General features: G+C 28.5%; 1 protein-coding gene across 1 annotated transcript; it reads left to right on the top strand.

Moving 5' to 3' along the window:
• Positions 1-2,413: 2,413 nt before the first annotated feature.
• On the top strand, positions 2,414-27,758 carry LOC129989416 (wee1-like protein kinase). The gene is made up of 10 exons (XM_056097951.1): positions 2,414-3,114; positions 17,845-17,908; positions 18,014-18,180; positions 19,710-19,831; positions 20,774-20,920; positions 21,688-21,798; positions 23,097-23,248; positions 23,369-23,476; positions 24,261-24,406; positions 25,988-27,758. Exons 1-10 carry the CDS (start codon positions 2,546-2,548, stop codon positions 26,100-26,102), a joined length of 1,701 nt encoding a protein of 566 aa, XP_055953926.1. The 5' UTR covers positions 2,414-2,545; the 3' UTR covers positions 26,103-27,758.
• The last annotated feature ends 51 nt before the right edge of the window (positions 27,759-27,809 follow it).

Raw genomic sequence — 27,809 nt, 5'->3', positions numbered from 1 at the left:
AGAATAGTTAGCAAAAAATAAACAAACAAACAAAAAGAATATGCATTTTTGATGCATTTTTCGATCAATTGAAGCCAAAAGCGGAAACAGAACTACAACAACAGAAACAAGATCACATAGCTAACTTCATTTAAGTCGTTGGGTTTGGAGTTTTCGAGATTCCAGACAGATAGTCAATTTTTTTGACAGATTTCAATCAAAATTTGATTAAAAAATCTATAAAATATGCTTCCCCGATCTAAACTGCCCAAAAAACCTTTCCTCTACAACAGCCAGGCTACGTACTGGACATTTCAAAGACATGAAGATCTCAGGAACCAATATAAAATCCTATCCCATCTGCTAATACTGTCCCCATTCGCAACTAACTCCAGATCATGTTTTTGACTGCCAGGCCATTATCGGTTCCTTCTTTCAACTTGGAGCACGCCCAATCGAAATCCTCCATAGCCATCGGGCTCCAGAACTTGCAGATCTTGTCATCAAGGCTTTTGGAGGACTGTCATCTTTTGCACTAGCACTGTATGCATAGACACGACGACAACAACAACATAAAACATGCATAACCGTGTACTGAATTTCCCTGAGCTAAGCTATTACGTTCTTTCATTATCACTTTTATATATATGAGAAATTGTGAATGGTCAGACGGCCGACCTTTCGACACATTTGGTTCAAAATTTGATGTAGATCAACACTTTAGTTATTAAATTTGCGAACCAAATTTCATTCATCCAGATCTTCATGTTTTGTAACTATCATATTCACCTACACTCGGACAGCCAGGTATAATCTGAATAGATTTCGCTGCAGTTCGGATAGAATTATAAAAGAGACCATATACGGAATCTCATCTATTTAGCGTAAAACTTTTTGAAAAATCTTGTTTACAGACAGACAGAGAGACGGCAGATAGGCAGGTATAATTTTGAAATTCTATTTTTGCGGATTCAAGGAGGTCTGAAACGTGGAGATTTATCGGAACTTTGAGTTTAAATTTTCCTACAGAATAATTTCTTTTAGTACATTTCCAAAGAAAAAAAAAAAGAAAAGAAAAGAAAAGAAGTGCATATTATGAATTCAAAACGAGATATTAATCAAACTAAATTAATCTATAATAATAGATACGATAGATATATAATGGTGCAGTCTGTTTTGGCCAGTTTCAGTTTTTATTTATACGATTTCATCAATGATTCAATGAGTGTTTTTTTTACCTTGAAAATGAGGTAAAAAAATCATTATTTCAATTCCTAGCAATTTGAGTTACTAAAATCGCTGATTTGCTTTTTTCGATTCAGTAAATCATGCAAATGAAAAGAAACTAAAGAAGTAAATAAAAACAAAGCAAGTTAAATAAATAGAAAAATTGTTGATCGAAATAAAGAAAAACTTTAAATCTTAATTTATTTTTATTAACAGTTAATATGAATCATTTAAAAATTATTTTCAATTATAATTACGTTATTTTCGTTTTATGGATCTCATGTTTGCGCTTTCTTTTTTTTCTGAAGTTTTGGTTTGAGATTGATTGATTGAACGGTTTTGGAAATATTTAACTCCAAAAGTTGCTGCAAAATTCCCATAAAATAAAAGTTTTTTTTTTTTTTTTTTTTTTTTTTTTAATATGAAATTTTGAAGAAAGACTTGGAGATTTTGTTCATTTTCAAAAATTTAATTCATGAGTTCATTCAATTTTAGAAGTAAATTACCTTTGAAAGATTTGTTTGCAAACATTCACTTTCAGTTTCGTTTCTGTTTAAAGCGAATCATGCGCCAACAATGATGAAAAAGTTAACATCTTTGAATGTCTTGACTAGCGACTCTTAAAAAAATATTTTTATTTTTAAAAAAACGAGAAATTTTTTAAAAAGTTAATAAAGATTCATTTTCCATTATTTATAAATCAATAAATGATAAATAATAATAATTTCCATGATAATAATAAATAATCAATAAATTTCAATAAATGAAATCAGAATCACAATTAAAATATTTGTGAATTTCAAGAAAAAATTTAAAAAATTAAAATGAATCACAGTCAAAAAGAATCAATACTATTTCATTAATGAGTAAGTCAATTGAATGAATCTTCATAAAATCCGATTGATGTCAGTAACGAAGTTGCAGAAGTTTTTTTATTTTTCTTCATCTGCCATAAGAGATTTTTAGAATAAAAATTATAAACTGATTCTTGAGGAAAAAAAAACAAAAACAATCCTTCTCTAATAAACCTTCAAAATAATTTTTAAAAAATGTGAAAAATTGCACATTCATTTTCGTCTCGACGGAAAAAAAAAAAAAACCATCTTGAAAGTTTGAGAACCAACTTGCGATAACCTGCCAATTCTGGTAAACTTATCTTTAGTTTCTGATTGGCTCACTTTTGAGCGGTTATCCGTGCGCCCGCCATTTGTGAAAACGTAGTTCGAACAGACCGGTATCTGACTTTTAATATTTTGTCCTTTTATCATTGTTGGTTTCTTTTATCTTGAATGCTGATTCGCATGGTATATTCGTTTATCATAGTTAGCTGTAATCGGGAATGATGATGTCCCCAGGATCGCCATTCGCTGCCGAAGACGACAGTATCATAAAACAACTAATATTCAGTGACAGTGAAGAAACTGATGACCATGGTGACGATTCAGTTCCACCTGCATTATACACATCTTCTCCAGTAAAAACAGCAGGAAGCAGCCGGATCGAAGCAAATACGAGTTTGTCATCGGGGAGTGATGAAGATCGTCTCAATTCATCAACCGATTCAATGACGAATATGAATATAAGTATGAAAAGACCCGCTTTGAGACAGATACGATCCAATGAAGACACTACACCCCCCTACCGAAAAGTGAGGGCCTTGAGACTCTTCGGGTCGCCGAAGTCTCCTAAAACTCTATTGATACGGTCCGAACTGTCAACAGTTGAATGCAATAGGACAAAAACGAAACTGTTTGCAACGGACAAAAATCACAATTTACTTCATACAAGAAATACGCCGATCACATTTCGATCGCCACAGTTAGAAGCGAATATTAATCCTTTCTATACTTTTGATATATTGCCAACTTCTTTGGGAAAGAGACGACGTGATGATAGCGGACTAAACGAGTAAGTTTTGCTTTTATTCCTGGTAATGCGATTTAATTTGATATTTAGAATGCCTTTAACCAGTTCGGTAGCTAGCCAAATGATTCATAATTATAGAACTTTCCTATCAGAGAACTTTATTTACCTCGTTTATATATTAAATCGCCATAGAAAATAAAAATGCTTACGTTTGATAATTTTGAACATCGTTGAATAGTTAAGACCTTTTGCTATTGTTTTTTAAAATAATAAACATTATTTATATTGTTTTAAATAAGTTGCCTTTTAATATCAATAGTTTATTATTTTTGGATTTTTTCATATATTTTAAATATAAAAAATCTTTTACAGATTCTCCTCAGAATTAAGTAAATATATTGTTTCTCTCTTGAAAACTGTTTATTCTGATTTTAAAACAAAAACATATTTGCAATTTTAATACTGACTTTCATCAATAACTTTGGTATTCTTCCAGAATTCTTATGTTTTTGTATTATTATTCATTATTCTTATGTATTTTCATATTCTTATTGGAAAATATGTTTAAAAAAATTATTTCTCTGTTCTTATTTTAGACATTTTTTTAAATGTATAAATACTGAATTCCTCATGTTGTGGTCAAGTGAGGAATTCAGTTTCCTCACTTGACCTCAGAGAAGTTTCATTCGCTTTTTAGTTGCTGTGATCTAAAAAAAAATCAATGTTTTTAAATTATATTCTGATTCTTCTCATTCTTGTAATAGTATTATAATTATCTGATAAGTTGACCTTAAGATTTTGACCTTTTTGATTCTCCTTGTTTTAGATCTCCCTGACTGAAAAAAAGTCTAATTTTTGGTATTTTCCAGTTTGTAAACAGGATCATACTGTAAGTTAAAAAGAGGAAATTTGATATGTAGTCTGTTCAAAGTGTACTCTGACTTGATTGAAACCGTCCAGTTCAGTAGATAGGCTGTTATGAAGCAGATCTTGTAGCTATATGTCAAAGGAAATTACTACCATATGACGAGATTTACAGCTGGCACATACCAGGTTCCTCCAGAGTAACAATTATGAGAAATCTTATCTCGGTGTGCATAGCGTCATGAAAAGTGCTCAAATTTGAAAATCGTTTTTCAGCACTTTAAAAGTGCTCAAATTTGAAAATCGTTTTTCGGCACTTTAAAAGTGCTCAATTTTTAATAAAGGTCCTTAAAAAGTGTTCTATTTTCTTGAGAAGTGCAAAGAAATCTTTTTGAGGAGTGCCATACATATTAAAATAAAATTAAATATCTTTTTTTCCCCAACTCCTCTTTCTTCAATAATGTGCATTAAGAAAGAGTAGGTTATCCTGAAAGGGCAATAGAAAATGCTTACCATGTCATACTTGTTGCGACTTTGAAAAACGTTCGATCTTCAGTAGAATTCAAAGAATGTGAAGTATTGCTTTAGTTATGTCTGATAAATGCATGCTTAACCTTTTTATGTATTATTAAAGAAAAATACACAGATTTGTTCAGCAGGCAGAAAATATGAATACAGCAAAATGAATTTGCTGTCCCAAAGAGATCTAAAAATGCTTACAGTGAAGCCTCTTTTGTTTGTTACTCATTTGATCATTGTTCTCGTTAATATTTCGTTTTGGAGCAATATCTTGTTAAAGGATTTACTATACGATGTATATTGAATTCTTACTCATTGCGTAAAATCTGAATATGGTGAGATTTTAACTTGAAGCCATAGATTTTCAATGATGGTGATTTCTTTCATGGTATTTTTTAAAAAATGTCTTTGTCCATTTGAAAATTGTATTTGTTGCACCAATCTCGACAAATTTTAGTTTTTGTATGCATAAAAAAATGTACTAGATCTGGTACTTAAAATTTCAAAAAAGAATTCACAAGAAAAAAGATTTTCAAAACTTTTATTCTTTAGGATTCATATTCTATTATATTTAACGATTTTTGCTTTTTCTCATACAAATATATATATATTGTTTCCCATTGAAATCTCTCTACTCTTAGAAGTTTGTTCTGATAGACAAATTATTGAAGTTATGAACGTGAAATATGGCAGGAATTTATTTCTAGGATATTAGAAACTCACTAAGAATGTATTTTTTAAAATTTTAACAAGAAATTTAATTAAAAAATAAAAACAGAATTATTTCCACCTTATCATCAAAACATATTATTGAATAAAAAACATTTTTACACCATTTTAAAGGTTTTAAAAAGACTGTTTGAATTTCAGTTTTGCTTGAGTGAATGCTTTTCTTTTTCTTTTTAAAATAATTTTTGAAAAATTAATCTTGGAACACAATTTGTAACAATTTTTTTAAAATAAAATTCAAAATAATGTCATTTCTTCACTGAATTGTTGAGTCATGTTAACTGTGTTAATATGATTTTTAAAAAAATGCTTTCTTTGCTGTTCAAATTCAAATCAAAATTTTAAGACAATGCAGTATTTAGTCTAGCACTAGCTTCAGGTATTATTATTTAGAAAAATACATTAACTGTTTTTTTCCCCCCATTTTACTTGTAACTGCAGAGCTTGTATTTATCTTCGTGAATTTGTTTCCAATATTTATGGAAAATAGGAATTGTGAAATCATTTTCATTTCTTCCTAAAACATATAATCATATTTTTCTTATATTTTTTTAAAGCTAAAGAAATAAAATTTTATTTATTTTTGCATAGAGGTTAAAAAGCAGATTTTTCTAAAATTTTTGAAATGTCACACATTTAAAAAAATCCCTTTACTAAACATCAGAAATAAGAAGTGATGAAATAATTTTTTATTATAATTTTCCATTACATTTCTATTATCATTTTCTATTAAAAAATTAATTTGAAAAATTTGTTTAAAACATTGCATTGCTCTATCATCAATTTTTGCCAATCTTATGATGGTAGCCGTCCTGGTATACTTTAGCTCTTAGCTATAAAAGGCAGCAAATAAAATATTCTAAACTGCTAAATATGGTGAGTTAGAGCAGGAGGAAATTTTAATTTACATCTGAATTTCATTTGTTGCAGCATATATAAAAATCAAATGCGAAATTTTTGGTTATGCTATGCATTTTTATGCCAATGTAAATTCAGAAATGATATATCCATCCAAATTAACTGGTAATTTGTTAATTTAAAAAAAATGTTGAAAAAGAAACTAGATTTTTATTGTTAATCTTATAAAAGAGTAAAAAATTTAACTGAGTGATTAAATCTTGATTTAATTTTTTGGTAATGATAAAACCATGATTTTTTTTGTCAAAACCCAATATGTTTTACAGTAGACACTTCTACAGTGTTGCAGAAATAAATATTAAAATTAATTAAAAAAAATTTCCATAAAAACAAAGTTTTTATAAAACAAAAAACGTCCTACGTTTAGAAAATAAGCAGGCTCGCATAAGCATGAATGTAAAAAGGCTTAATTTTTTTGAGTAAAGGGCTTCAAAAGTACTTAAAAGGGCTTAATTTTTTTTAAAATTATTTTCTCACTACGCACCCTGTATATGTGGGCATAAGAATACAATAACTTATTGAGTTACATCATTGATGGATAAATTGGGCTGTAGACTTGATGAAACCAACTTAAAGGTTCTATCTTCGTCCTCTAAAATTTTAAAATAACTGTATAATCAATATATCCCAGTTTAAACCAGATTTTGAGGAATTATAATTTCAGGCATTCAAAATGCATTTTTCTTTTGTATCTTTATTACATTTTATTATTCATTATATCAGTCCATAAATTTTTACTGGTTTGCTTTTAAAAAAAGTTGGCACATTCCTGAGGTAAATGGATAAAGTTTTAAACATAATTTTACCAAACTTGTAGAAATCATTCAAATCTGTAAATTAGGTGAGTTCTAATTGGCATGATTAAATCAAAAATGAATACAATACGTCAAAAAATGGTGCAAGCTTGTTGCTAGTTTATAACCTAAGCAATGAAATCATAGATCAGTGTCAAATTTTGAGTACAATGGCTAAATGAGAATAAATGCTGTTCTAAAATCATACTGTATTTTTTAGATATTATCAATTAAATAGATCTTATTTGAAGTAATATAATTTAAATGTAAAGTAATTTGTATCTTATTTGGCATTTTATTGGGTATCTGAAAAGTTCAATTCTGAAAATGAGAGACAATTAAAATCTTATAAGAGGGACTTTTAACTGAACATAATATAGTAATTTGTTATATTCTTAATTAAATAATCTTAAATCATTGTATTTAAATGTAATTACATATTTGAACAATATATACTAATATCAGTATCCCAAATTATACAATTCCATGGATTTTAGCATTTTTGGAATCGAGTCATTATTTTTTAAATCAGTTAATTTCTTTTTTCGTTGTTGTTGTACTTCTACAGATTTTTTTTAATATCTCGAGTATTTTTCATATAAATTTATTCATTTTATTGTTGAATTAATCCTACTTTTTTTATAACTTGATGTTAATGTTAGGCACAATTCATTATTTTATGAAATTCAGCTTTTTTACCCCTCTCAAGTGTTTATCATATCTGCAATATTCTTATTAATTAAATTTAAAATTTTATTTATTTTCATGGATTTACTACTTGTTATTGCAATGTTTATTATTGAAAAGATTTTTTACATTTTTTGATATCATTGAATTTGCATTGTTGGATATAGATTTGAAAACTATATTTTCATTAAGCCCATAGAGAAAATACGATTATGTTCATGTATTAATATATTTATTATCCAATTTAATTAATAATTATTGACATTGTGGCCCCTTTTCATTTTCGAGGCATCAAATTGTTTTGGAGACCAATAGCACATGCTTTTTACGAATAAGGTTTTATAAATCAAAAAAGAACTGCGAAGAAAGTACTTTTAACTAAAAATAATGAATATTTATACTACTAATAACATACTAAATACACAAATATGATGAAGTGCTTCAAAATTAATTCATATGTAAATTGAATTGTATACTCATGTTAAAAAAAAAAAGTTTCTGATCAGATCTGAAGTATCTTAGAAAGTAAACTGAACCTTAAACAACCTTAAACAAAATTGCAGATTGAAGCAACAAGACACAAAAAGTGTATTATGTACAAAAAAAGTCTGTTCTTTATATGCATCTGTTTCTTGAAAAAACATTTGCCTTTGTTTCTTCATTTCTTGTCATATAATAGAAATCCTTTTTCTTTTTGTTATCATACAGTTTGATATCATTGTAAATTTCAAAATATATATGCATTCAAGATACTGTTGTAACCCACAGTTTCGGAACCTCTACATAAATGCATTAATATGCTTTTGGTTTTTGAAATATAGTTCAATAATTTTAATCTTGACCTAACCTTTTAACTTTCTCAGCTCATTAAAATTATTTAAAACATAAAGTATTTTAGTATTTAAATCAAAAAGCATGTTAAAAATTTATATACTACAGAAAAAATAAATACTGTTAATGACACTACGTGGAGGAACTTCTTCAGTGTTTTGTTAAACATGATTTTATTCTAAAATGTAAATATTTTTTTGTTAAAAAAGTTTTTAGTACATATTTTGTTAAAAGAGAGAAAATTAGTAAATGAGTTTCTAATTAAGAATTTTTATGAATGATTAAAATTTTATATTTCATCAAAATTAAGTTGGAATATCTAAATTTTTAATTATTTTTATATCATAGAAAGATTTTTAGCATACAAAGTAAAAATTAACTACATAGAATCCAATCTACTCATATTTTTTTATTATTTCATGTTTCATTTATATATTTTTTACATATTTTTTATTAGACATGTTTTATGCATTGAAACACACATTTCTGTGATTTTTCTCTAAAAGTGGTTATAGTTTATTTGCAGAATTAACGCAATCGGATACTTTTCATTTGCCATTTCCCGTCTTACCTTAAAAAGTCTCCATTTTGAACATGCCGCTACTTGACGTTATGACGTTTTCCGGAATCTTGAACGATGACGAAACGATGAGAAATCATTGATTGGTAGAGATGGCATGACGTCGTAGCGAGTGACGTCAATCGTCTTTAATCCTTACGTCATCGCATTCATGCTGTTGAAGGTGATTGTCATTTTATGAGTCATGGTTAGAGTTCACGTGCCTTCAAACGATTTCATTTGTCTGCTGCTTTCTCGTTTGAAATTGTTTTTCAAATATTTGCGTCGTTACCGGGAGGTTTTATTGCAGCGCTGACTGCGCCGTTTGCGCTGCAGGAATATCCGTTTATAAAAATTATCTTTTTTTAAAATCAGTTATATTTTTAAATTCTTTAACTTACTCAGAAGACAGCTGTATAATTTAATTTCTTTTCACTTTGAATTTGGTTATTAAATTTGAAAAGAAATTAAATTTGTTAAGTAATATTTACACCTTGAATATATTTTAAATAGTTAAGAAATTTAGATTCATGAAGGAGAAAAAATATTATTCGGTAATGAATTCATTGTGACATTAAGAACTTTTTGAGTAAAAAAAACTAAGTGAATTGTGCATCTATTTATTAACTACCGTCTGATAAAAGAAAATGTCCTAACTTTACAATTTTAATTAGTTTTACCAACTGAAAAATGTTGTGAAATTATTTGATTATTTCTGTATATCTGTTTTTATGTTATTACCTTCAAAATGAATTAATATTCTTCTGCTTTGTTTTTTGGCAAATTTTGATTACTTTAATTTTATAATATTCATCTCAAAAAATCTCAGCTTTTTAAAAATATCGCTTAGTGAAAGAGGAATATATATTTGTGGGAATGTATATTTGTGCAATAGTGGTAAGGATCAATTTCCACCCCCCCCCAAAAGAATATTGATATCTTCATATTCATTTTTATTTATTTATTTATTTTGCTTGGATCTGCATTGATATTTTAATACTATCAAACAATAAGATCAAGAACTGCCATTCTTAATACTATTAATAATAATTAAAATAACTTAAACTAATATACAATACTATATTGTTTTGATACTTTTTAAAGAACCAGAGGAATAGTGATGTAAAATTCTTACATAACTACATGTTTTATTCACGTATATTTATTTTTTGTAATGAAAACAAGTTAGAAATTGTAGTGCCAAAATTTCTCTTTTAGCTGATCTGTGATCATCTACTCAAACAATTCCTTATTATCCTGTTTTAAAAGTTTACATATTAAACTATAGATATACAGAAATTTAAAATGCTTGCATACGACACACCTTTTAAAATAGTCAGTTTGCGTATAAAGTGAAATGAAATTATTTTATACACTCTTAATAATTGTCAAATACTTTGCTTCATTTAATTTTGGAATACATTGCACTTTTGCCAATGGAACATGGCATAATCATTTATTTTTTATCTTATGTATTTTTTGTTGTTGTTATTTTTATGTTCGACTGTTTTATTTCTCATCTTAACAACATAACATTAAAACCATGCGAAATTTTTGCACATGAAATCTTTGCTCCCACAAACTGTATGCTTTAATATAAATTGCATATACTGAAGAGTCGTTAGAATTCCTTTTCTTCTATACTCTATTCATCGTTGTTTTGTATTAATTGGAAGAAAGAAAGGAATGTTGGCAACAAAAATGATATATAACTTTATTTATGGAATTTAGGAGTCATGTGACTCGAATGAGTGTTTTGTTATTAATTAGTTTATCTGTACTAGATTAATTGCTGTTAAGTTTATGCACTTTTTCCAATTCCTACTATTAGCTCATACTCTCTCTATATAAGTCTTGTACAAATTTTCAGTCGTTAATGAAATACTTTTTATTCATCCACTCAAGTTCATATACATTTTTTTAAACTTGTAGTGGATGACACGATGTTAATATTTTTTTTTCAAATATTAATTAATGAATTAAATTTGTTCAGTAATTTCTATTTGGTAGCCAAATTGGTCGCCAAATGTTCGCAAAGTTTTGCGTGAATTCCCACAAAAATAATCGTGAGAAAAACTTCCACTTTCCTATCTGTCTACCTTGTGTTCACAGAGCCGTGTCTAATGACATGTGCACAGATAATATCGTTGGTCTTCTGTGCTACTCCAAAGCAAACACGTGGATGCGTTCGAAGGTAGAGGGGCATGGGAAGGGGGTTAGCCAAGAAAAACCGTTAGGGTCGGAATCTTCTAATTCCCACATGTTTTGTTCCCTTGAAAGTGTGCCACATCGTTGCATCCACGCCCGTTGTTTTAGATTGTTTTTCTTTTGTCTAGGTATGTCGTGTTTTGGACGGTGGAGGAGGAAGAGGGGTCGGGTTTGGACGGAAAGGGCACTTCCCATTTGTCGGAGTGATATTTAAAAATAACTGATTATTCTGAGGAAGAATTTAAATAATAAATTTACTTTTTATTATTTTGGTTTTATTTTTTATTAACCATAAGTAAAAATAGGCAGGGGATACTTAGATAAAAAAAAAAGTAATAAATGCATTTTTTCTCTATTTGTAAAGTTATCAATTTAAAAAAACGTTATTTGGAACTTAATCAAAATTAGTCTCGTCTTCGGCGGCAAGCTATTGATCTACCATATAAATATTAAATTATTGTGCAACCAATTTTGATGAATTATATCTTATCACAATAAAAGAAAGTTTTAATTTATTTTGACTTGTAAACATAGAGCATTTTTACTGGTTAGTTGTTTCCAAAGTGGAGAATAAGCGAAATCGCTATAGCCGTTGTGGTTGGGGATTGTGCAAAAGTATTATTTTGCGATATCTCAAAAATGGAGGACGATAAGTTTATGTGATCCTTGGTTAGTATATCTTAGAATCATTCAAATTGGTAAAATCGATATGCTTGTTGGTTGTGAGATTGTTAAGGTTTTTTTCCTATAGAAAATGTATATGTTTTTGAAATTTTTCTCAAAAATTGGAAGGGAGTGCAGTTAATCATTGATAATTAATTTTGGGATTGGATTGTAGGGTTTCATATGAAATAAAAATTGGCGAAAACAGACCATTTGTTGGGCCTGGAGATCTTTTCTTTAGTTTTCCTAATTATTTTAACTATATATATTATGGTTAAAAAAGCTTGTCCGAATGGTTTAGGTAGGCACGATTTTATAGCGGAAATGGTGTTAAAGACTAAAATATGAAAAAACAAGAAGAAAAATACTATCCAGGTGTGTATTTCATTGAATGTAATGATGTGTAGCATAGCTTCAAAGTCAGTCTAAACATGCTTATTGAACTCTCAAAGAATTCCTTTGATTCAAATGAAAATCACTATACAACATAACAGATAACAGTTGCCATTAAAATGTCTTTGAAACGTAGGTTATCTGTATATGTTATATACGCTTACTAATTTTTATATGTTTCAAAGTATATTCCAAATTTAATATGGATATCAAGTAATGTTCAAAAATCTATTTTAATTCATAAAGGCAAAATAGACTGTGGTAATATTATTAATAAAAATAGTAATAATGTTTTTATTTCACTTATATTCCACCCACATGAAGGTACCAAATGGTAGTACACCATTTGTTATCAGAAGATCTTTGACTCTTCTTCTTATCCTTCGTTTTGAATAGCAGTTTGTTTTGGTTTTCGAAGCTCTCGAGCGAAAATTCCCTCACACTGACAGCCGGCGCGTGTCAGCTGTGGTTTTCCACACGCGCGACAAGTGATATCGTTCTTCAAAACGGTCGAACAGCTGACGATATTGTGATCTGCTTTCTGCCCCCGTGTTCGATTCTCTTCCCCCCTTTTTATATATAAAATTCCCCCGCTCCAGGTGTTACGAAATTTCCGGAAGCAGATGCTGATGGTCCTCCCCCTCTCGTGTCATTTGTGGGCTTCTTAGTTGAAAATTATCAGCTTTACCAGTGTCTGAATTTTGTAGAACTTGTGGGTGAGGAGGGGGGTGCAGCTGCCTTTTTGGACCATGTGTTCCATTTCTCAGAAATTGGCCGTTATTGAAGATTAGACTTCACATAGTGATAGATGTTAAATTGGAGTGTGACTTTTGTTGTTACACCAGCTTTATAATGGGATCGCCAGGTGTTAGATGAAGGGGGGTAAACATATTGGATCATATATGATTCAAGTATCTATTTATTTATCTTGAAAATTAAGATTAAACAACAGATATTCAATGCTTTCTAATAATATGTGAGATTCAATCTTCATTTTCTAAATTTAATCGCCCTCTTCTTTTGATATATATATATTGATTTTGCCATTTTCCGTTTCAAATGATTTCTCAATTTTTAGCGGTATCAAAATTTTTTTTTTTAGGTGTACAATATTTATTTTTATTTTATTTTTGTAATGTATAATTTTTTAAAAAACAGTTTAGAACTTTTTTCATCATTTTGTGCCACTATTTTTTTTTTTTTTTTTTTTTTTTGCATCCCTTTTGCATTATTTTCTTGCGCTTTAAAATATCTGGATTTGTGCAAAAAGAAGAGTGTATGCGGGTTAAAGGCATTCAGAAGTTGTGACTTATGTTGGGCGCATCATTCATAGTTATTTATAAATTTCAGTTACATTGAATATGACTGTTTCAAATTTTTTTCGAAGGTTAATAAAGTCTAATATAAGCATTGTTAGAGTGGCTTTATATACGCACAAAAGCAATGTTTAATAACATTTGGTGATAGATTGAAAGAGGAACTGCTTGAATTCCTAGACCTCCTGATATAAATTCCACTGCTTCACTTCTGTACTAGATTTTCATTAAATTGATTGTGTATCAACATGTTCACTGGTTTGATGATTTGAGAAAGCATAAGCTATTCATTTTTTGTTACCAAGAGATTAGAGATTAATTATCATTTGGTCATATGCAAAATGAGCTTATATTGAATTTTATTTATCTTCTACTCGAGGATTTTTTGTCTTTTGAATGTAACTGACATTATACTTAATCATGTTCTCTCAGTATAAACTTTTTATATATATATATATATACTTTTAACCTTACACCCTGTTATGTAAAACGGAATACAAAAGAATCGAAATAATTACCTTTTTTTCAGATAATTTTTACTTTTAGCTCAGAATTTAATAGACTTTCTTAAGAAATATATTGATTCAAATAAAATTTCTGTAGTGCTCATTAGATTTTAGACAAGTACAGTTGGAATTTAAGTGTTGTCTTTTAGAACTATTTACTGGTTTCTTCCAATATAATTGTTTTCACGTTAGCTCTATAAATTTTTTTTAATATATCGACCCCCTCTCTAAAAAAAAAAAAAAAAAAAAAAAAAAATGCTAAGGAAAGGATGTTGGTTATTATCACCATCTGAATATTGTTCTTCGATTATTTTTTAAAACAAATATGATTGCTATGATGTTCATGTTTATCCACAGAAAAAGGATTATGATTGTCACTTAAAATCTTTTTCTAAGTCCGTCGAAGTATATCTATTGCTTTTTTTTCATGCAGAAATTACCAACAAATAATAAAATAGGCTTTCCTCATATAATTATAGCATCCAGCTGTACTATATTACTCTCATGTTCTGGTATTTACAAAAAAAGTCAATTTAACTGATCTCACAGCCTTTTACTTCCTGCGAATTATACAGTGTATCCCAAAATTTAATTTTTATGGCATATTTGAGCTGTATCATGTAAATTTAAAAGTAAAAACAACAACAACAAAAACAAAAAAAAAAACCCCAGCCAAGTTAAAATCTCTTTAACTTGGTTATAATAGGCATAAAATAAATTAATGAATCGCTAAAATTCAAAAATAGTCAAATGTTGGAATAATTAAGGTAAAGTATGATACCGTATGATTTCCGTTATATGCACGTTTTTTTCCATTTTTTATTAAAGTGATATTATAACGTTATGAAGGAAGACACTAATTAAATATTGATGCGGAAGTTTTAATTCATAATAACTGACTGCCTATGAAATCTCTTGGATGTGCATGTTACGTTTTATGTTTCTGTTTCCCTTCACATGGATTTCTCTTATGTACTTTTTGCAATTTAACTATTCATCTGAAATCTTCAAATAAACTAGTTAACGAGGGAGGTTAAAAACTGTGTTTTTACTTATCATGATAATTTGAATTCCAGAAGGAAAAAAAGGATGGGGGGGGGGAGTATAAAAACAAAAACTTACGCGCAGGGGATACAAGTAGCGATCTTCATGCCCTCTCTGAGTCAATGGGGAATCCTGTTCCTGGAAACTTCAATATAGGCCGCCGCCTTGACCTTTGGCAAGGCCGTCTGAGAAGAACCGTTGATGGCCTTGCAAATGAAGAGCATTCCGACAGGTATCCTACTAGCTTGGGAATGGAATGGGTGCACTGAGGCAATTTTTAAAATTCGAAAGCAATTCTTCTCTTCATCGCTCTTGAGTTCGTTTTTATAAATTTACTTATTTCCATATTTATGTCGACCATGGCTGATTAATTTTGTTTTCAGTGTATATAACATTGTCTGTAATAAATTCGTAAATTCCAGTTCGTAAATTTTTCCAAGTGTAAAAATCGCTATTAAATCTCCTTCAGCAATATTTTATATTAACAGCATTTCTCTTTTCATGGACTGAGATTAGATTAGGTTGAATATGTGTATGCTGTCTTCGACTCGCGTCTTTGAAAATTATCAAAAGTTTTGATTTTCAGACCTCGCATTTCACTATTTCTGAATTTCAATTTTATATTCTCTGTTGGCTTTTTTTTTTAATTGGAGGAATCAGTCAAAATCTGCTTAAAGTCCAGTCTGATAGTAACCATTGTTTATTTTTTATTATTTTGTCCACAAAAAAATATAGAATTCGAAAAAAAAAACTTTAATATTTTATTGAAAGCTTCGATATTTTTAATGTTAGTTTAATGTTTATTTAGTTTAATGTCGTTATTTGTAAAATTGGTGGTGATATTTACAATTAAAATGATGGGCTTTTCATGGCTTAAAAAAGTTTGCCCTAAGAAGGAGGCTACATCTTTATTTCTTGTACCGTTGTTATTTCGCCTCTAAAGGCGTTGTAACCTACCTCAGTAAATTCAGCATAATCATTTTACTGTAGGTACACGTCACTTCTCTTTCTATACGAGACGCCGTTTCAAATTTAACGTAAAATAGATAAATAATATAATTTTTTTTTTCTAATTCATCAACAGATGTTTAACTCTGTTCCATTATCAACCGTTTTCACTTTTAAAATTCCGATTACATGTTTAAATAGTCAGGGAGTGAGAGGAAGTGTTTTGTTTGGTAAATGAAACTAGACGGAAAATGGGAGTGGGGTGGGGAGAGATCGGATTCGATTCTTCCCAGTAGTAACTTCTATTTATGTACATATCAAAATATATTTACTCCACGCTCGACTTCCGTTCCAAAATTTCCGCTCCCCAGCTCCAGACATCTGTAAACTACGAGCGGTTGCGCCTGGATCATCTTCGTCCCCATCCAGAACATGGAATAAAAAAGAATAATAGTTTTCCTTTTCGGATTCTTAACCGAATCGATTGTAGTTCTGGCACGTGGCAGATCTACCCCCCCTCCCTCTGTTCCCCTATCAACTTCGTCGCGTGCGGACAGGGCAGATGTCTTTTCTTTTTTTTTTCAATCTAACGAACTACCGAAAACTCTTCCAGAGGAAACCATCTCACCTGGTTTCCTTCGAAACCATCTCACCTGGTTTCCTTCAGTCTGCTTGGCAAAGGCGATCCCCATATTGGGGCTTATCCAGCAGAGGATCGTTGAGGTTCGGTTGCTGTCGTGGCGGGAAATTTTGAAAAGGTTGGCAGGAGAAAAGGGAATATAAAATCAGCTGGGTTTACCTGGATGTTTCAATTCTTCCTGTCTCCGTGTGGGGCTCCACACCTCCATCCGGTTCGGGTTTGTTTTTGTTTGGGTCAACGGTTGAGGATCTGTCTCGGTTCTCCTAGCTGTTTTTAGGGAACACGATGGTTTCGTTTTATCCTTGATAGTAAAGTTCCTGGAGTTGATGGCAAAACGTCGTCGGTCTGTTGAGTTAGCTATCTGCTGGCAGTGGCAGTGCAAGCTGATAATTTTTTAATCTGTGATTTTTATATAACATTTAAATAGTGAATTGGTTATAAGATGCGTACTTTAACACACAATGGTGAAATTTATACTCCCACAAAAATTAAAGGGGGCTTTAGAGCTAAATTACTTCGCAGAAGATCTAGATCTTTGAAGTGGTAAGTGTTGATTTGTACAGATTGATTTTTTTTCCTCATGGTTTTATTATTTTTTAAACCTACGTCTATATTTCTTTTGTAAGGCCTTATTTTTTTTATACATGATTAAGGATTATTAATCATTTGCAACATCAATATATCACAGTTTATGTGAGGGTACAATTGTATGCTTTGAGCATTCCAGTTTTGTCTTATCTAAATCTTAATACTAACTATAACCTTGAAATTTAGCAGTTGCTGTACATTTTTTATAAATAGATGATAATATGCTGCTTAATTTTCTCTAGCTTTCTTTGAATGATTTTTTTCAAACTGATTTACTGATGCATTTCGGTCTTAAACTGAAATGGTCGTTGATTAATTAATAAAGCTTAAAATTCATTATGGAACATATATGTAATGCACCAAAATCATTGTTATTATTTTATTATTATCTTTCTCTTTATTACATACCATTTTTAGGAAAGCAATTGACTGAAATCCAGTTGCCACTAAATAACAGTTGCTAGTAGTGGGGTGTTGGCAAAATCCCTTCATTGTAGAAATATATTCTGTAGCAATTTATTAATTACATTAATGTAAAATTATTATTATATTTTTAATATTCCAGGACTTTGAATGAGTCTTCAGAAAAAAGTGACAATGAATTGGAAAATGAAATTCAGCCTACAAAGGTATTTTGCATGAATTATGTCTTAATTTTTTAACAGTGATGTTATTTATTTCACATAATTTTATATGCTCATAATTATAATAATTCGATTTGTTTCCATCTCTAGCGTTTTCATTCAGCAACGGTTCCATCTCGCTATGAATCTGAGTTCCTTGAGATTGAAGAGATTGGATCTGGAATGTTCGGTAGCGTTTACAAGTGCATCCATCGCTTGGATGGCTGTTTGTATGCTATTAAAAAGTTGAAGAAACCCCTTAAAGGCACTTCTGATGAGTATGTATTCATATCTTTTAATTCATCAAAATATATTGCAATCAATTTCAAATTATAACTTTTCAATAACTGAAAAAGTTATTTAAATGGTTTCTGAATGAATTTTCTGTTCAGAGGATCTCAGTCTTATATAATAATATTAATTTAAATTTAATATGAAATCCTTCATTGTTACATGCATTCTTTTATGTATTTGCTTTGCACCAAATCACCTAAATTCATAGGAATAAAAAACTGATAATGAATTTGTATTTTGACATAAGTTTTAAAATTATTAGAATTTTTTAAAGTAAGAAGCAAATGTAATAATCATTTTGCATATTAATATTATATTAAGCAATAATTTACTTAGTTCATTTAAAACCTCATCATCTCACTATAATAAAAAGATGAACATTTATTACCTGCATCATGTAATTTGTATAGTTGTAGTAAAGTAAAAGGGGCCACCTAGCTTTATTCTCCTGTTGGTCATCTTATATCAAAATTAAACATATTTTAAAGCTAATGGCATATGCTGAAAGAAACTATGTCTAAAATTGTTGTAGGATAAATTGTCTATATATGTAAATTTTTACAAACTTTGTAATTTTCTGTGGCAACACTTTTTTTTATGTCATGAATAAGTTCCCTGTGGAAAAATTACCTGGAGTATGAATTTAATTAATATACCGTGATTACATCCGGAGATATTTAACATTTTCTATTAAGGGATTTCTGTATTTAGATATGTAAAATTTAGTTACTGTCAGGAAGTCAATAAAAGAATTTATTTTTTTATCTTGTGATATTTGAAAAGTACCTCAAAAGTTACAATTTGTGTGTTAAAATCGATTCTACTTCATGTGTGATATAACATTTACAGTTGAAAAATTCTGGGAAATTTTTTATTTTTTTCTAGAAAGCAATATTAAAGAGCATTGAAAATTTTGTTTAAATTGCACTCGAGCCTGAATCGTCATTATGCTGAAAAAGTACTATAAGAAAAAGTTTTGTGCTTTGAGTAAAAGAAGTAAAATTAAATGCATTTTTTATTCTTTGAAACAAATATTTATCTTAGCATGAACATTGATATCTTACCAATTGAAGGGGGGGGGAACCTACTTATTTTTATTCTTTTTGTGCTTTATACCTGCATATCTTTATCGGCATATACTATTCTTAGACGAAAAAAATAGGTGTTGCTTCTGAAAATTTTGATTTTTATTCTTATTTCAATATATGGTTGGCCCCTTATGAAATTTCTTATTCAAAAATCTATATGAATGCATTAATTCCTTATTAGTATTTTTTTTTAAATGATTGTATAAGGGAGAATACCAGAATAATGTTGGGTGGCTTTTTTTTTTCCCTGCAACTGTAATTTGAAGAAGGCCTATTCATTTTTTGAATTGAAAAAAAATTTATATTTATGCTTGCATTACTTGTGATTTTAAATAATGAAAAAAAAAAGAAAAAAAAAGAAGCTGTATTGTAGAAAATTATGTAATTTTATATAAAGAAAGGTAATTATTTTTTTTTTCTCATAGGCGTGCAGCTTTAAAAGAAGTGTATGCTCATGCTGTATTAGATCATCATAAGCATGTTGTACGATATTATTGTGCCTGGGCTGAAAATGGCCATATGTTAATTCAGAACGAATACTGTAATGGTTAGTAATTTTTTTTTCCTATTATTTCCAACATCCCAGCCTTTTTTTTCACATTTTTGTCATCTTTATGATAAAGAATGTGATAAAAACACTTAACTTCAAGACTATCTACATTTTAAAAATAACAATTTGAAAAAATTCATTGATTGTTGCTGGTCAACAGGTATTTCTTTTACATTTATATATTGTTTGTACTTGTAGTATTTTTTTAAAAAATGTTGAACTGTGTTGCACATCATGTTTTAAAATAACAAAAAGCTTGTCTCATTTCATTGGAGGATTTTCTTCAATACACACATTCCCATGGGAATCATCCACATTTATTGCTTGATCTTTGCTCACAAAAATTAACAATTTTTCAAAATTGGAGGGGGAGGGGGGAGCAGGCTGTGAAATTCTTAATTTACTACAACCACTTATTTTAGATAAACTTTTATAGCTGCTAAGAGTATCAGTTTTATCTTTAATGCTCAAATTAATTATTTTTTTATCCATCTTGATTTTTAATTCAATTACTAATAGCAGTGTATTATGGCTGTTCAGATTTCAAACTACAACTGGCAGCCTAGCTTAAATGAATCCAGACTGTTCCAGTCAGGATAAAAGAACATGAACCCCATAACATGGGAGAAATTTCATGAATGTCTATGGTTAACACTGGCTGTAAATGATGTATAGTAATTTTTTGTTTTGTTTTAAAAGCTGATAACATTAAACAAAATAGGGATATTGAATGGATACTTTTGCATACATTTGAATATGTCAGTTCGGAAGAGGGGTATTTTATAATATATAGTGCTGATGATAACATCCACCGAAATCACATTAAGCCGCATTTCAAAAAATTTAAGCAAGGTCATTTTCTTTCATTGACATTTTTTTAAAATGCTGTATGTAAATTTACTGTATCCAAAATAAGGTTTTATTATTATTATACTTTAGGTGGTACTCTAGCCCAAGCAATTGAAGAAAGACTGAAGAAAAATGAACGTTTTCCTGAAGCAGAAGTGAAACGCATACTTCTCCATATTGCACAGGGTTTACGCTACATACATTCCTTGAATCTAGCTCATTTAGATATTAAACCTGGTAAGTTATTTTGTAATTTTTTTATGTCACAGTGGTAAGAAATGATGTATGTTAAAAATATGATATAGAAGAGCATTGAAACCTTATTCTATTGCAAAAAACGTTTATCTAAGTAAGTATTTAAATTGAATTTTATAGAATTTAATATAAATGCTGGGCATAATTCTGTTTATGGGCTCTCAGACAAAAACTTACTTAAACTTATCCTCACTGTATGGCACCATTAATCTTATTCTAGTGGTACAATGCCATCATTGAGGATGGTAATCATTGAAATAACTTTGTAAATGGGTAAATATTCATATAGCTAAATAAAATATCTGTAAAAAATCCACAACAATATTGATCTCGTATTCAACTTAAGCTCTAAGGTTTTTTTTTTTTTTTTTTTTTTTTTTTATTGATAATAACGCTTACACAATTTTCAAAATAAAAGATCATGCCCACTCATACACTCAGTGGCATATAAAAAAAATAAACATTTGTTTTATTTTCACATTTTAGCATATTTTCAGCTTAATCAATATTTTAATGACTTATTTTAGATCAATTTTTTTATTTAGAAAATTTTGAAATTGTGCAGTAATTCAGGACTTTGTGTCAGTCCATTATGTCAATCAGATGAATGAAAATGTTAATTATTGCGAAGGAAAAAAGTTTGTAACACATAAGATTAAAAGGCTGGCATGCTTTTTAAAAAAGATTATTCATGCATGTCTGTAAATCTTCTTTCATGCTCTCAACTTAATTTTTAAATATTTTTTCAGGTAATATCTTTATTTCTAAGAAAAACAGGCCTGTCCCAATATCACCTACATCTTCTTCTGATGATGGTTTTGAAGATGGTGAATATGATGATGATCTCACTTATAAAATAGGTATGAAGAGATAATTTATTTTGATCGTCAGAATTTTAACATCTTTTTGTTAAAAAAAAATTCTCTCTATGTGTGTATATATGTATATATATAATATAATCTTTTTATCAATACTCTTTAAAGTTTGTTGGTACTAAAATTTTGAGCAATTGATTTTTCGCTATTGCAGACCTGCCAAGTACTCCGATTTTTATCAATTTACTCTGGTAATCCGAAAATTATCAGAAAACTCCGATTTTTTAAAGTTTGACGGTTTTATTTTTGTATTTCCCACTCTCCCTATGTAATTTGAATAATCTGCTTGCCGAATGCAATTTTTTAAAAAAAATACTACTTTCGGTTTTGAAAAATTATTGTTTCCGATACTGAATGCGGTTTGCTTTTCTTCAGTCGCTAGACTTGCGCTTAGAACACGTGTGCACTCTTAATGCGGAGACATATCACTACTCTGCCATGATGCGGATGTGAAGATCCTCCACGCTTTCCCCGCGAACGAAATCCTAACCAAACTGGATTCGACCAGATGAAAAATTTTCACCTTTTCCTTCAGAAAAGAAAAAGAAAAAAAAAAAAAAAAATTATAAATATTTTTAGCATGATTTGGAAATCTCAATAAAAAGGCAAGTCTTTGTAATATCAATCAAAATTGAAATGTTTAGAAATTTATTAACTACAGTAAACTTCTTAAATAATACATAGTAAGAAAATTTACAGCTAAAGAACCAGTTTTTATATTTAAGAAGTAAAATTATCTATGTGTGTACTTCATATATAAAATAAATTTGATTTGTTTATTGCTATTGTTTATTTAAACATTCTTTGAGTTCCATTGCTTTAAAGAAATCTATGTCAAAACTGTGAAAATAAGGGAGTACATGGGAATAACTAGTAAAAATTTGGTATCGTAGATTTGCTCCTATTTTTTTTCTTCTTTTTTCGTTTGTTTGCTCCTATTTTTCTAGTCTTGTGCTCCTAAATTTTTTTATGTGGGGTTGGCAGCTCTGCTATTGCCCAATGAACTTTTGATTATCAATTCTTGAATTTCACTTTCCAAATAAAGAAAGCATCCCTTTTTAAATTTGTTACCATCTACTTGTTCCTTCATCAGTGAATATTTAAAAGGTTCAATTTTTAGTAGTTTATTCACAAATATTTGCTTTTAAAATGTTTAAATTTTGTGTTAAGTTTAAAAGAATTTCTTTAGCTGCTTTAGGTTACTGTAATTTCTCCCATCTACTATAGAATATTATATAAGGAATTGAAATATATTCTAATTGTATTTATTTTGTTTTTAAAAGGGGATTTAGGTCATGTCACATCCACTGCTAAAGTTCCTGATGCACTAGATGAAGGAGACTGTCGATACATGCCTGCTGAACTCTTGCAGGATAATTATAAACATTTGCCAAAAGCTGATATATTTGCTCTGGGACTAACTATATATGAAGTGGTAAGAAAATGTGTTTTTACTCAGTCTCATTATGCTCATACATTTCTATTTTATCAAAGGAAAGGTTTTGATTGACAAGTGATAATAATGCTCCATTCTGTATTTGTCTTTCTTCTGTAGTGTGATGGAGGACCATTACCAAAGAATGGTGATGAATGGCATTCCATTAGAGAAGGACATTTACCATATCTTCCATATTATTCCAAAGAATTGAACAAGCTTCTTAAGGTATGTGCTACATATTCAGTACTTGATCTTTTTATATTTGTTTGTGAAAATAATATTTGCTTAACATAATCACTGGGCTGATAATTTAATATCTGCTGACTCTACCAAGCAGTAATGCAGGATTTCTTAAGTTGTAGACCATGATGACCTCCATTTCTTGTTTCCTTTAGAATTATGTATTATTTTTTAATGAAAATTTCTCAGAAAAATTGTGTTTTTAGAGGTTTTGTTAAATTTATTTTTTAAATTGCCTTATATTTGTATTTCAATTTTAGAATATGATAAGAAGAAAAAATGTAAAGATGCCTGGTTTAATATAAATAATTATAAGAAGTGTAGATGTGTGTCAGTAATATTGCTACTTTTGAAACAGTTGTGCAAAACTGACAAAAAAATATATTGTTCTCTCTTTGAAGAAAACATATAAATATTTAATCTGGTAGTTTGTTATTAAAGATGGAATCGTGAATTATTTTTGAATACTTGAATAATCACTTTGAAGGATTCCACCAATCAATACATGGCATTGCCTCTAGGCAGTTGATGATTGATTTAAAATAGAACTTCATAACACTGTTAATTACAGGATGACTTTTTCTAAAAAGTAAATGTTTGTGTCAAAAATATTTTACTGAATAAAGAGAGGAGAACTGAGGGAATGCATAAAAATTTTAAATACATAAAATTTACATAAATATTAGCTAATAAAATTCTGAATTTTCTACTTAAGTTGAAAGATTGTATATATGCAATACATTCTGCTTATACGTTTTTACTTTTATAGCAAATGATACACCCTGATCCTGAACTACGACCCACTAGTGCAGCCTTAGTCCATGATAAGACTTTGGTTCCATATGGTCGCAAAACCAAAGAGCAATTACACAAAGAATTGGCAGCTGAGCAACAGAAAAACCATTTACTTTCAATGTAAGCTACTACTGATTGTAGTTATGCTTATTTGTTAATTATTTTTGATATTAGTGTTTTGTTTGTGTTTAGTTTTATGGACCAACAGAAAGCAGAAATAATTTTAATAATAAATTAATTTGAATGGTTTCAAGAAATTATTCAATACATATTTATTTCTTTTGTAATAACTTAACATATTATAATTAGTGTCTCTTAATTTATGTATATTTTTTATGTTACAATGCAATATTAATTTTATTGAAAAATTGCATATTGAAATAGTAAAGTATAAATATAGTATAAGTATAAATTCTGTTTAAAAGTATAAATTCTGCAAAATTTTATATTGCATGGTTTCTTACTATTTCCAAAAACTAAACATAAAATAATAAATTTTTAATCAATTAAATATGAAATAATAAGCCTATTAGAATATTAATGGACTTTATACTCTTTTTATGCTTTAATATGTCTTTTAATGCCTAGGTATAAAATAACATTTTTTATAAACTATGTTATTTAAGCTATGGAGCTTCTTAAAAATTTGGAGACAATAAGATTTTCTAAAACTGCCAATTAGTTTTATTAATAAATTTAAGTAACAAAATAAAATTTGATTAAACTGAGACAGTGACAACTTGAAAGTAAAAAAATTGAATGTTTCATTAATCATTATAAAATTTTCCCTAGAGGGAAAAATTTGAAATTACCCTATTTAATAACTCAGATTTCTCAAGCATACAGTTTATGAACTCAAACATATAGTTTATATAACTATAGAGAGAGTGTTATAATAAAATTCCCCATTATTAAGCATGTGATCTTAAATACTGATATTTAAATAATTTCCCCTATTTTTAAGCCCAAAAGTTCTTAGATTTTTAATTACGAAATTATCATTTTAAAGTATAGTGTATTATTGGCCAATGATCATTATGCTTTCAAAGGTTAACTTTCATTAAATAATTATTAATATTCTCTAAAATTTTATAAGAATTTAATTATTTTGTTCTGTTAACCTTAAAAACAATTTAGTTGCATGTTATGTATTTATATATTATGTATGTTATTAACATATGTATTAAAGAAATCTCATCTTTAATATATATCATGGACATTCTACTATTTTCAAACCCAATAAAGTTTACAATTTTTAATTATTATGGAAAAGTCAATAAAAGTTTTTTTAAAAAAAAAATAACAAAAATAAATTATCTAGCATGCAAAACTGCTAGATATACAATTAAGATAATCCAAGTCTAGAAAATTTCATGGTCATTTGAGAGGATACTTTTGTCTATTCATATCATATAGAATGAAACTTAAAACATAGTAGTTGCACAACACACATAGTTCTGAAAATTTTATATTCATAACTTTTGTCCATCATTTTAACATATCTTTCACAAAAATGTTGGTTGTCTGATGCATTAGTGATCATAAATATTTCTAAATGAATTTACCAATATATTAATATTTTTTTAATTCTAAAATATTGTGACAATAAGTAATTGACATTTTTGTAACTTGTGTTTTAACTTGCATATTATATTTGATATTTTTTAAATGTTCATTGTTAAAAATATTTTCTTTTTGTAGACAACTTCAAGTGGCAACAGAATTAAATCAGTTAAATGATGAATGCAACAAAAAACGCTTGACCAGGTTGGTTGGAGGAAAAGTGAATCGCAGCAGCAGTGTCACAATTTTTTGAACCAGTTCCAGAGTTTTTAGATGCTAAACCACTCTTCATATGTAAATAAAATTTCACAGTTATTTTGATAAATGCAATTTGAATGTTCATGTGCCTTAATTGTTACATTTGAAAATATCAATATTTGTACTTTAATATACATTCCCCAGGTTCCAGCCTGTTTGACAATTCTTTTGAAATATATATTTATTCATCTTGCATTTTGTACATAATAGTTGTTAAGTGGACTTGTTCATATAAATATTTTCTTTAATTGATAAAATGTGTTTTAGATCTTTGCAATTATTTTAATGTAGTTAGCAACAAAATCAACTTAATTTTTTTTATAATCTTCAATACCATATTTCTAATGTTGCATTTTATTTTAACTGCTTTCAAACTGGATATTTAATTTTCAGTAAAATAAGAGTAAAGTATTGCATGCTTTTCACATTTAGAGTGCCATTTTATTCGTTCCTAAGTAGGTTGTAGTTTTGATTGCTTTTATATCGTGCCTTCAAAGTGAAGAAAAATTGACGAACAGAAAAAATATCCTGTTTTGGGTATTTGCTCTTCATATATATTTTATCAGAAATGCAAAAAGTCTCTGGTTTTAAATAATTTTACAGTATTTAATTTGTAGTATTTGTGTGCCAAACATTTTTTTATGCATGATTTGAATACAAAAAAATATTGAGTATTTTTTAAATTTGTTAGTTGAACATTTTGTTTGCCTATTTGTTTGATAAAATCAAACTATATTTTCCAATGCTTTTTTTTTGTTATCTTGTTTTAAATCAAGTTTTATAAAATTGTAAATTTGATAAAATGATTTAAATCAAGTATTAATGACTATAATCGATTTCATTACTTATTCTAAATAAAAACGAAACAAACCCTTAGATTTATATAATTGGTAAGCATACCAATAAACAAAGAGAAAATCTTGCATGAAATTCAGAACTTTACTTAGATTAAGTAAAAACTTATTTATATTAAGAGATCTTGAAGATTATGCAGAGTGGTATAAATAAGCTCGGCTCATATAAAGATGTTACGGTACGCTGAAAGTTTTTCAATGTGTAAGTATGTAAAAATTGTAATATTTTGTACATAAATTTCGGTTTTTGAGATTGTGATATAAATTTTTTAACTGATTCTTTTCAATTTGAAAAATTTAATATATGTTTAAAATAGCTGAAAATGATAAATATGCAATACCTATTTTTCCCTACTCTATAATTACTAAATACTGTAAAGTAGTGTTAATATAAACATTTCATGCTTAAAAATTGGGAAATAATTTCTAGCCATCTAGCAAAATGATTTTATTGGAATTCGAATCTAAATATTTCTGGTTCTACTGAGTTAATAATAATTCATTATTCTATTTGGAACAGTGTGAATGACATGCCATTTGGTTGGTAAAATGTTTTAATTAAAGATAGTGTTGAAATGCATTAATATTTTCTAAGATTATTAAAAATCTTGAAGAGGGTTTTAACAAAATCTCTTACTAAACAAATTTTTTAATTATTGTGGTAAACTTGTCTATGATCATAACATGCATAAATGTTCTCATGTGTTTTCTAATATTAAAACTCAGAATTTTGTTTCTATTCACTTTGCTTTACAGTATGAATTTTTATAGCTAATAATCATGTATTAAAAACCCAAGTATTGTTTCATTTCTTTAAATAACAAAAATTCTTCTCTTTTAATAGTAAA

This window comes from Argiope bruennichi, chromosome 10 (genome assembly GCF_947563725.1).
Source record: "Argiope bruennichi chromosome 10, qqArgBrue1.1, whole genome shotgun sequence".
NCBI lineage: Eukaryota > Metazoa > Arthropoda > Arachnida > Araneae > Araneidae > Argiope > Argiope bruennichi.
The sequence above is the reverse complement of the archived record's forward strand: the minus strand, read 5'-3'. Positions and strand labels throughout refer to the sequence as shown.

What these genes read in the sequence shown, in the direction of transcription:
- LOC129989416 (XM_056097951.1), top strand. Translation starts at nt 2,546, where the DNA reads ATGATGATGTCCCCAGGATCGCCATTCGCTGCCGAAGACGACAGTATC. An exon ending in ATGAAATTCAGCCTACAAAG is followed by an intron (nt 17,909 to 18,013) that starts GTATTTTGCATG and finishes TTCCATCTCTAG; the next exon opens with CGTTTTCATTCAGCAACGGT. An exon ending in GACTAACTATATATGAAGTG is followed by an intron (nt 23,249 to 23,368) that starts GTAAGAAAATGT and finishes TTTCTTCTGTAG; the next exon opens with TGTGATGGAGGACCATTACC.